The following is a 12,130-nucleotide window of genomic DNA, read 5'->3' as shown; positions in this document are numbered from 1 at the left end:
CAAAGATGGCATCAAATCCTGGATAACTGGAATGGTTCTCAACTCGGAAGAAAACGCATGCATTTCTTTATATGCGTTTTCGGTGCGGTTTTTTTCGCATACATGCGTTTTTCATATTATAGATTCCTTTTGGCAATTTCTATGCTTTGCAAAAAAACGATTTGACGTTACAGGTTACATATGCAAGATAATATCATTTTTCTGAATAAGTGACTTATAGTACTGCACTAGTAATATTTGTACTAAAACTTCAATAATAAAGATAAAATTACTATATATAGGTACTGTTTCTTCATTTTTTTCTCTTAATACATGTATTAATCTAAAACCCATCAATCATTTAAATATCCAATTTTAACAATTCAAAATAATGGATAAATAAAAATAATGGTATATCATATGTGTAGTTAACATAAATAATATTCATGAAATATGAAGTACTCTTTAAAATATAAAAATACATATAAAAGACTTTTGAGCAAGAAAAATATTAAAATAATTTGTATTAGAATAAAAAATGCACATTTCATTCAGACGATACAGATCTTGGATATAGATTGCAACTGACAAGTCATACACCCTCAGTCGTACACCCTATCAGTTGCAATCTATATCCAAGATCTGTATAGTCTGAATGAAATGTGCATTTTTTATTCTAATACAAATTATTTTAATATTTTTCTTGCTCAAAAGTCTTTTATATGTATTTTTATATTTTAAAGAGTACTTCATATTTCATGAATATTATTTATGTTAACTACACATATGATATACCATTATTTTTATTTATCCATTATTTTGAATTGTTAAAATTGGATATTTAAATGATTGATGGGTTTTAGATTAATACATGTATTAAGAGAAAAAAATGAAGAAACAGTACCTATATATAGTAATTTTATCTTTATTATTGAAGTTTTAGTACAAATATTACTAGTGCAGTACTATAAGTCACTTATTCAGAAAAATGATATTATCTTGCATATGTAACCTGTAACGTCAAATCGTTTTTTTGCAAAGCATAGAAATTGCCAAAAGGAATCTATAATATGAAAAACGCATGTATGCGAAAAAAACCGCACCGAAAACGCATATAAAGAAATGCATGCGTTTTCTTCCGAGTTGAGAACCATTCCAGTTATCCAGGATTTGATGCCATCTTTGGATATAAAAAGCGGAGAAACACAGGTGTTGGTGTACCACTGACGAAGGGATAGAGTTCCCGAAACGCGTCTGGGCACACACCTGTGAAAGAAATCTCCGCAATTTATGCATGGCCATGCAAACAGCAACATAAGCAGAAGAACTTAAAGTATTGAGACGCCGAGCACAGAATCTTGCGTATCACTCAGGACCTATACCTCCTCCGAGACTCCGCGAAATCCCGCGAGATCAGAGAACAGCACATCACAAGAGCTACAAGCCGGACGCCGGAGCTGCTCTCTGCCGCTGAATTGTCCAACACGCTCACAGAAGCGTTCGGAGTGGAAGGTAGGAACATTACAACTGTATCCTGCTAAGTTGACACGGTACTTGATTAAACCATCGTTATCTAAGACACCAGAGTACGTGTCCACATAGGAACTGTTTGATCCGCCCGCTTATTATTGGAGCGATATCCGTGAACTGTTCTGAGTTGCGCATGAAAATTGAGGCGCATTGTTTGCTACTAATCACTCAGATTGGATACATTTGCACGACCTGACCTATTCGCTCATTACCAACTTTGGAGCGACATTTATGAACTATCTAAAGCGCATATGGAAATTTGATATGCAAATTTATCATTAACTGCCCAGATTGTATATATCAGTGACTCCGTATTTTAGTAACAGTTTCTTATACATGTGAATTGTTATTTTATTTCATTTTATTCCATTTGAAGTTTTTAGTATACATTTTGAATATACGCGTTATCTTTGTGATTTAATAAATATTTTATTCATAACCAACTGGTGCCAAGTGGTGAGTGCTCGCCCTAATTTTGATTTTATTTATTAAACAATGTTATTGCTATTCACACCATAATATACTGAATGATTTGCAGTCTCTAAGGTATCTTCACATATGACAACTGCATTAGGTTCTCTCGTCTCTGTTACTATGCAAATATAACTAAATTGCAGCTCTGACAGCTCTATCAATGGACAGGGCAGGCAGGAGGATGTGAAAGGATCAGAGGGCCCACCGGAGCATCCTCCGGGGCGATGGTGGACCAGTCCGATGCTGCTCAACATTAGTTGAGCAGATTTTCTGATCAAAATGCACCAGACTTCTGGCTCAATTTTCAACAAAAACGGTGTATATGCTTTGTACCACATTTAATATTTTAGATACTGTTTTGGCTCCCTAAAAAGGGACAATGCTTGCTGGAAAGGGGTGCGACTTAAAATGCGACAATGCAGGAGATTTATCCGTGCGCCATTTTTATGGCTCATCATAAATTAGGCACCTCCTCTGGCAGCACAGGGGTTATCAAAACTAGCATAGATTGTGTCAGTCTTTATAAATCTCCCCCTATGTGTGCCAAATCACTTTGGGAAAGATTTATTAAGACTGGCACAGGCATCGTCATAAATTAAGTGCACCCCTGTGTGCACCTACACTGAAATCTACTGCAGCTCTCAGAAGTTCTCAACTGGTGTAAATGGAAATATATGTGCTGGGCCCCCTTGTCCAGACCCTCCCTGCCTTCCCATGTCCTCTTTTTGGAAACTGGTGAGGGTGGCATACAAAAACCACTTACGGATATATTTTGCCGCAATGGCGATCAAAAAGTTGCAAACACGGGGCTTTTGACTTTTTTCACCAGAAAATTGGCATAGGGAGATAGTAAATGCGACAACAAGTGCCAAAACACTGTGCCACCTAATAAGCCAACCCAACAGGCTACTTTCACACTAGCAGGACGGGCCTCTGGCAGGCTGTTCCGTCGGGTGAACAGCCTGCCGGATCCGTCCTGCCGCTAGTGACCGTGTGCCTCCGGACTGCCGCTCCAACCCCATTGACTATAATGGGGGTGGGGGTGGGGGCGGAGTTCCGGCGAGGCACGGCAAGAGGCTGCCGGAATAAAACTACGACATGTCCGACATTTATTCCGGCAGCTTCTCGCCGTACGCTGCCGTGCCTCGCTGAAACTCCGCCCCCGCCCCATTATAGTCAATGGGGACAGAGCAGCAGTCCGGAGGCACACGGTCACTAGCGGCATGACGGATCCGGTAGGCTGTTCACCCGATGGAACAGCCTGCCAGAGGTCCGTGCTGCTAGTGTGAAAGTAGCCTAATAAGTGGTATAATAGTCTAAAGAAACCCCAAATTTATCATCCAGCATTAGTCACTGTGATAAGTCTGGCACATTTTTAGACTAAATCTTCTATGGTGTTAGTAAACCGGTCTACTTTTCATAGACCTCTTCAAACTACCTGAATATGTACATATAACAGTACCATTCTGAATTTGTTGTGCTTGGTTTTGTTCATGTCTGACATCCTTAAATTATTCATTTATTTTATAGGCGTAGGAAAAAGCAATGGGAGTGATATGAAGGTCCAGATAATAGTTAAGAAAGAATTGGTATTCCAGTGCGTTTGTGAGACTCAAGAAAAGTGCAAGGTATGTATGAAGTGGTGGAAGAATAAACTGGATTGTGAAGAGAGGTGACTGATGATAGGTTAGAGCAGTGAAAGACTATGATGGAGAGCAGTGATAAGGTACAGTGGAGAGCACTGACACAATGGAGAGGAGTGAGAGATTGTAGGTTGAGTGCAGTTATAGACTATAGTGAGGACTGGGAAGCAGTGATAGACGGTAGGGTAGAGAGCAGTGACATATTAGAGTGGTGAGGCATGAGGGACTGTAGGTTACAGTGCAATGAAAGACTATGGTGGAGAGCAGCGACTGATACAAGAGAAGAGGGCACTGGCACTATGGAGAGGAGTAAGGAACTTAGCTTAGAGTGCAGTGAAAGACTATGCTGGAGAGCAATGACTGATGGTAGAGTAGAGAGCACTGACACAATGGAGAGGAGTGAGGGACTGTAGGTTAGAGTGCAGTTAAAGATTATGGTGGAGAGCAGCGACTGATGGTAGGATAGAGAGAATACTAGAATGAAGAAGAGTGTGTGATTATGTCAGAGGGCTGTGATGATGGCATAATACAAAGTAGTGATAGGGGATTTATTAAAGGGGTTTTCTAGGACTTAGATATAGATGGTCTATTCTAAGGGTAGGTCATCAATATCAAATCGGTGGCTGTCCAACACCTGACACTGCCACTGATCAGCTGTTTAAGGCAGCTTACTGGCATTGGAAACCATACAGTGGATGGAAGTCTCTGTCCACTATTTAGTTTCCACAGCTCAGCTCCCATTCACTTGGAATAGGGCTCTGCTGCAGTACCCTGGCTTGGCCACTACACAGTGTGCTGCAGAAGCGCCCGTCGCTAGGGGTCCCGTTAAGAGGGAAAAAAATTACCTGTCTTGTATAGACACCAGTTGCAGTGAAGCAACAAGGGCACAGGGCCCCTTTTTAGTGATGTAGTAGATGGTGGTAGGAATGCCAGAGTGGTGTAGGGTAGCCTAAATGTCCCTTAATGGTGGTGCACATGTCACGGTGCTCCTACCTGGATACGCTGGAACCCCAGGGGTTGGCTCCAATGCAGAAAAGGAATAATTGACAAAGGGGATGATGAAATAAATTGAGTCCAGACTTTGTATATAGTTGAACAGCAGCTTTACTTGAATAAACGTTTATCAGAAACAGTCTTCAAACTTTGTCTTGGTTTCCAGCAGGCTTTGGCATTAACTGTGGCAGGCAAACTCCTCTCTGCTACATCTGTTGCTCTTCGGCTCTGCTGTGCTAACAGGATAGCTATGGAACCTAGCTTTTTCTTTATGCTGTACTTCACTTTCTCTGGTTTGGTCTGTCATTAACTTTATCCAGGGAAAACTTTACTCCTGGCTTCAGAGGCATCCAGCTTTGGCCTCTGTGTCCAGCTGAGCTGAAGGTGCTCCAACTGGCCTCGGCAAGGCCACGTCCAGCAGCTACAGGCTCCTGCTTCCTTCCCTTAGCAGGGGGTACTCTGAACTAACTCCTCACCAACTAGTCCCTCGCTCTCTTAGAGAGATCTAGAATGGAAAGAAGGGTTCCATTCTAGGTAAAATAGCTCTGCCATTTATGCCACCATCTGCTGGTGAACAAGGCATATTACACTTGAACAGTTACAGAACAAGAAATATGAATACACATTTTGCAGGAACTAGAAATTAATATATAGGATGATGTTAGGTTAACCATAGGAGATAGTAGAGATAGTAGCAGGCTGCAAAGGTGGTAACGGCACTCTGGGGCATTACAAGTGGATGGAGGTTTCTGCTTCTGGCTCCATTCACTGTTTAGCTTCTTGGCCACTGCGAAAACAGCTGATTCGTGGAGGTGTTTAGTGTCGGACCCCCATCAATCTGATATTGATGACCTATCCTCAGGACAGACCATCAATATCTAAACCCTTTAAGATGTTTTTTCTATGATTTTTTTTGTTTTTACCTCAGATGTTCTTTGATGCTGGAAACAATTCAGTGGTAATCAGCTTAGAAGAGTGCCCCTACATCTCCGGAGATGTCAAAGTCAGATTTGAATCTAGTGCTGTAAGTATATTCAGCTATATAGCTTCCATTTTGTACTTTTTTTTACACTGCCATTGATAAGCTGTATGGAAACCCACCTTATCATTACACTAATGTATACATTTATAGAAGGGCACCAAACAATTATATACAGTATAGGATGTATGATTTTATTTGTATCTTTACATATGTACGTCTTTTTATGTAAAGCAGCAGGTGGCAGCAATGTTAATATCTCTGGGCTAATTTTTTATTTTTTTTGTTTAGTACTGAAAACAATTTGTTAAACTATGGTTAGTAAAGAGCACCTATCAGCAGGAATAACTCTATTAAACATATTGCCTGACGGGGTTGATCCTGCTAAAGCCTTATTCAAATGAATGTAAAAATGGCTGTGTGGCAGCATTTTTTTAATTGGCCTTTATACAATGGTTTTTAGAACCATTGCAGTCTATAGGGCTATTCACATGGGGGACATTACATGTATTTACACTGAGGGGCACCATGGAGGCCATTTGATGTCAAGGGGGCACTATGGGGGGCATTATGTATACTGAGGGCACTGCAGAGGTAGGGATATAAAAAAAGGCCAATTAAATCCATCTGTTTTTAATGTCCAGTTTTAACAGTCATTAAAAATGGATAGGCAGCCAGAAAATGGATGCAAAATGGGCTTGATAAACATAACAGGGTATCAATTTTTAACAGCTTTTTTTTTTTCTTGTCATGGGAATGTAGGTTAAAATGACGCTTTTGTTGGGCCATTTTTAGCAAATCTGACGTGTCACTGTATGTGGTAATAACTTTAAAAAGCTTTTACTTATCCAGGCCATTCTGAGATTGTTTTCTTGTCACATATTGTACTTCATGACAGTGGTAAAATTGAGTCAAAATATTTCATTTTAATTTATAAAAAAATACCAAATTTGCCAAAATTTGGAAAAATTTGCTAATTTACAAATTTCAATTTCTCTACTTTTATAATAGATATTATTAACTCCAAAAATAGTTATTACTTTACATTCCCCATATGTCTACTTTATGTTTGGATCATTTTGTGAATGCTATTTTATTTGTTGGGGACGTTAGAAGGCTTAGAAGATTAGAAGCAAATCTTGAAATTTTTCCAAATTTCCAAAACCCACTTTTTAAGGACCAGTTCAGGTCTGAAGTCACTTTGTGAGGCTTACATAATAGAAACCACCCAAAAATGACCCCATTTTAGAAACTACACCCTCAAGGTATTCAAAACTGATTTTACTAACTTTGTTAACCCTTTAGGTGTTCCACAAGAATTAATGGAAAATATAGGTGAAATTTCAGAATTTCACTTTTTTGGCAGATTTTCCATTTTAATCAATTTTTTCCAGTAACAAAGCAAGGGTTAACAGCCAAACAAAACTCAATATTTATTGTCCTGATTCTGTAGTTTACAGAAACACCCCATATGTGGTCGTAAACTGCTGTATGGGCACACACCATTGCGCAGAAGGAAAGGAACGCCATATGGTTTTTGGAAGGCAGATTTCACTGGCTTAATTTTAAGCTGCCATGTCACATTTGAAGACCCCCTGATGCCCCCCTAGAGTAGAAACTCCAAAAAAAGACCCCATTTTGAAAACTACGGGATAAGGTGGCAGTTCTGTTGGTACTATTTTAGGGTACATGTGATTTTTGGTTGCTCTATATTACACTTTTTGTGAGGCAAGGTAACAAAAAATAGCTGTTTTGGCACAATGTTTATTTTTTGTTATATACAATGTTCATCTGACAGGTTAGATCATGTGGTATTTTTATAGAGCAGGTTGTTACGGACGCGACAATACCAAATATTACTTCTTTTGGTTATTTGTTTCAGTTTTACATAATAAAGCATTTTTGAAAAAAAAGTTGTTGTTTTTTGCCATAGTTTATTTTCATTTTTTGGGCGACTGTCTTATGTAGCGGCTTATTTTTTTCGGTATGAGATGATGGTTTGATTAGTACTATTGTTGGGTGTGTATGACTTTTTGATCGCTTGCTATTACACTTTTTGTGGTGTTAGGTGACAAAAAATGGCTTTTTTGACGCACTTTTTAAAAAAAATTATTTTTATTTTTACAGTGTTCACCTGAGGGATTAGTTCATGTGATACAGCAGGTTCTAATGGACACGATACCTAATATGTATACTTTTTTTACATTTATGTTTTTTACAGTAACAGCATTTTTTTATTTAAAAAAATCAAGTTTCAGTCTCCATATTTGGAGAGCCCTATTTTTATTTATTTTTGGGGCGATTGTCTTAGGTAGGGTCTCATTTTTTGCAGGATGAGATGATACTATTTTGGGGTGCGTATGACTTTTTGATTGCTTGGTATTTCACTTTTTGTGAGTATAGCTTTTTTGACACCGTTTTTATTTGATCTTTTTTACAGTGTTCACCTGAGAGGTTAGGTCATGGGGTATTTTTTTAGAGCAGGCTGTAATGGACGCGGCGATACCTAATATGTCAACTTTTTTATTTTCTTTACATTTAACATAATAATTTTGAAACAAAAAAAATCATGTTTTAATGTCTCTATAGTCTGAGAGCCATCGTTTTTTTTGATTTTTTGGGCGATTGTCTAAGGTAGGGACTCACTTTTTTGTGGGATAAGGAGATGGTTAGATTGGTACTATTTTGGGGGGCATTCGCTTTCTTGATTGCTTGGTGTTGCACTTTTAGTGATGTAAGGTAACAAAAAATGTTTGTGACTGTGTTCACCTGAGGGGTTAGGTCATGTGATATTTTTATACAGCTATGCTTTGCTATATAACTTATTTTATGATGTATTTGTTTCTGTAATTTCTAAACTCATGATATCCTTTAAAGATTAAAATGACTGTTCTGCCCTTGAGCCAATTCCCCATCATCAACCTTTTTTCTTCACTGCACTTCTGGTCACCGAATGTAACCTTCCTGCCGAGGCCAGTCACTGGACACGTCACTGCCGAGGCCAGTCACTGGACACGTCACTGCCGACGCCAGTCACTGGACACCTCACTGCCGAGGCCAGTCACTGGACACCTCACTGCCGAGGCCAGTCACTGGACACCTCACTGCCGGGGCCAGTCACTGGACACGTCACTGCCGGGGCCAGTCACTGGACACGTCACTGCGGGGGCCAGTCACTGGACACGTCACTGCCGGGGCCAGTCACTGGACACGTCACTGCCGAGGCCAGTCACTGGACACGTCACTGCCGAGGCCAGTCACTGGACACGTCACTGCCGAGGCCAGTCACTGGACACGTCACTGCCGGGGCCAGTCACTGGACACCTCACTGCCGAGGCCAGTCACTGGACACGTCACTGCCGAGGCCAGTCACTGGACACCTCACTGCCGAGGCCTGTCACTGGACACCTCACTGCCGAGGCCAGTCACTGGACACATCACTGCTCAGGCCAGTGATCTAACTCGTTAGAAAAGTGACAAATAGACAGGACATCTAGAGGGGGAAATCCTGCTTCACTTTGTAGACTGGAAGCTCATTGCGCCGTGTCTAACAAAGTTTAAAGAATTTGCTTATATCAACCAATTGGTTTCCACTTGGTTTTCAATTGGCTTTTATAAGGTATATGTAACATATGATAAATTGGTTATGATTAGTGATGAGCAAGTTTCGGAAAATTATTTCGGCAGCTTTGCCGAATTTTACAAATAAATTTGCTTTGACAAATTACTTTGTCAGGAAGTGCATTTCTTTGTAAGTAGTGGGTGCAGTGACAGGGAGCTGCTATTGCATGTCCCCCCCTCGTCATTTTACCTTTCAGATGCCGTGTTCATAGCTGATCGTGACATCTGACATCAATATAACAGTGTAAAAATTTGTAAAACATTCTGAAATCATACTTACCCTTATCATACTTTGATCGTGAAGAGCCGTCCGCAGCCATCTTGATTGTAGATCTAGCTAGAAATCTTGCATGGCCCTTGATGACGTCATCATGTCGGCTGGCATAGTGATGTCATATGTCACCACGCACGGTATTTCAAGGATGAGGCAAATCAGATTATTATTTTTTTACTGCTATTAAGGGAAAATCGATTCGTTACCACGAAGCACGAGGAAATTCGGCTTCACAGTGAATCTAATTTTTCATGACATTCGGATCGAGTTCCACTTCATCAGGTTTAATTCACTCAACACTAGTTATGATAAGAAAATTAATGAGTATTAATAACTGAGGGTTAAGCTTATCATTTTTGGCATACAGTACACATTTCAATGCTAACCCTTTCATGCAAACAATTGTCATATTACATGCAAATTGCAAGCAGTCAAGCAGCAGTCTAATGTAATGGTTTATTCTGGTAACAGTCATCTTTGGGGGTACAGCTGTGATTCCCACTGTTTTGGCTTGGATTAGAGAAAGCTCTGATACCTGCTGTTTAACCCATTCCTCCTCCCCCTCCCCACTATCATTACTGGTAGCTATTTCCTGCAGTTTTATATATGTATGCTTTTCTTTCTTTAGGGTTTACCAAAGGGCTACGATGATTGTCCATTTTACTTCTGGTTCAATACTTCATTCATAGAAAATAACAGGTAAGAAAACCATGGTGCAAGTATTGGAGCATCTCAGGATCCTGTGGTATACACATATGGTGCACAGACACAATGGTGTACCCACCATGGAGGCAGACCACACAACTTCCATGGGGTAGCCACAAGGGGTAGCTCAGTGCAAACAAATTTTGCACCGCTTACATTGCATGGGTAACTGTATAAATTCCTATGCACTGAGCTCCCCCTAGTGGTGGCTGCAGCCAGTCACTTTTATATCATATAGTGTATAAAGGGATGCAGGGGATTTAGAGCTGTATGGGGAAGACCTATCAATGTATTTCTACCAGTTATCTGTTGTAAATACATTGAAAAATATGGTGTCCAGAATGAGAGCCAAATTTAAAAAGCACCTGCTCCAAGTCAAGTATAGTGTGTGAGGTAGGGAATCTCTTTTTTCTTTATTAAAAAAGTCGTCCACTTAAAAAAATGTGGCAGAAATCTCATGAGGGGCATGCAAAGTTTTGCGATGGGGTCCTATGATATCTGTGTAGGCCCCTACACAGACATCTACAGGAAGGTGTACAGAGAAGAATTGAAGATATTTGTGCTTGGCACTGTGCATGTGCTAGATGCCATCCATACACAGTGTGGAGGCTGCTGATAGATGGATCTAGTCACGTGCCATTGGCAGCCATGTTGGGAGCAGGATCGTTATGTTTACACTGGAGCCTTCTGTCAGCACAAGGCACTGGCAAAAGTTGATTGCAACGCTGTTTCCGCCCCGTTTCTATAAGTTAGAATTCAGTAGCCAGCTCCTTTATTTAAAAATTATATCAACTTTCTCTTTGTATTTATTGCTGTAATTATTTTTTTTTAGGCTTTACCTTTCTAAAAACGAATTGGACAATCCTCACAAAGAGAAATCGGGAAAACTCTACAGTGATAAGTTTGCAGTGGAATTAACCTTTGAATCTTGACAAACCGTTTGACTTCCAGGCACATCTCAAAAATCTGCACCTCACTGTGATATGTATTGAAGGATCTGAAAGGCATCAATGTGCCATACTGTTCTTATTTGTAATATTATAGACTTTTTATACGGCTGTTAATATGTAGATATATGCATGCGTGAATGATGCCTTGTTTTTTTTAAGTAGGCGCTTTGGTTAGATACTAATTCGAGCTTGTGTTGATGATGACCACATTTACCATTCGTTGCAGTTTGGTGCAGTTTTTGACTGCATTTACTGTACACCTCGCCTCTGTTTTTGTTTTCACTTCACACGTATTTTCACTGCATTTGTTGTTGTTTTTTTGCTAGTTTTTTTGCTGTGGTTTTCCATAAAACTTACAGGAAAAGGTTTCTATGATTAAAACACAGCAAAAACAAATGTAAAGAAACAGGATATGGCCTAAACCATCCACCTGATTCAGCTCGAAAGAACGTATTTTTTTCAGTAATTTCGAAAAATCATCCTCGTCATCATTTTTTTTCATGACTGTATTTATATAAAACTTTATGTGAAAATGTCCTTTACAATATTGTATTAAAACACTATAGTTTTGACAAAAAAAAATGGATTTTTCTAGTTTTTCACCGTAAGTATCATGTTCAGGGGTCAAAAAAAACCCTGATGAACATAGAAGTGTACACAAAACAAACAACAAAATCCTGAGAAAGCCAAAACAAATGTTTTATTAAATATAAGTACCAGGCACAAACAATAAGAAATGACCATACCAGGAAGAAACTGCAACTAATAAGGACGCGGGTTTTAAAGCAAAGCAGGCTATACGGATCAGGCAGAAGTATAACAACTGTTCCAAGTAACGAGTTTTAATTTGGGCCAAACCCTAAAGTCATTATTCCGGTGCTCTCCAGGATCACAGACAGAGCCACGTAGCAAGGAACCCACGCAAATCAGGATACACAAAGCATGGCAAACATAAACAGATCAGAAAATAATAATCAAAGAA

General features: G+C 39.6%; 1 protein-coding gene across 5 annotated transcripts in view; it reads left to right on the top strand.

Moving 5' to 3' along the window:
- Positions 1–11,730, top strand: part of LOC122931134 (phosphatidylinositol 3,4,5-trisphosphate 3-phosphatase TPTE2-like) — a 75,271-nt gene extending 63,541 nt beyond the window's left edge. For all 5 annotated transcript variants that reach the window (XM_044285095.1, XM_044285091.1, XM_044285094.1 and 2 more), the window contains 4 exons: positions 3,514–3,611; positions 5,548–5,643; positions 10,122–10,192; positions 11,031–11,730. In XM_044285095.1, the coding sequence (XP_044141030.1) occupies positions 3,514–3,611; positions 5,548–5,643; positions 10,122–10,192; positions 11,031–11,130 (365 nt within the window). In that variant the 3' untranslated portion in view covers positions 11,131–11,730. The remainder of the gene's footprint in view (positions 1–3,513; positions 3,612–5,547; positions 5,644–10,121; positions 10,193–11,030) is intronic.
- The last annotated feature ends 400 nt before the right edge of the window (positions 11,731–12,130 follow it).

The sequence above is a fragment of the Bufo gargarizans genome, chromosome 3 (assembly GCF_014858855.1).
Source record: "Bufo gargarizans isolate SCDJY-AF-19 chromosome 3, ASM1485885v1, whole genome shotgun sequence".
Lineage (NCBI taxonomy): Eukaryota > Metazoa > Chordata > Amphibia > Anura > Bufonidae > Bufo > Bufo gargarizans.
The sequence above is the reverse complement of the archived record's forward strand: the minus strand, read 5'-3'. Positions and strand labels throughout refer to the sequence as shown.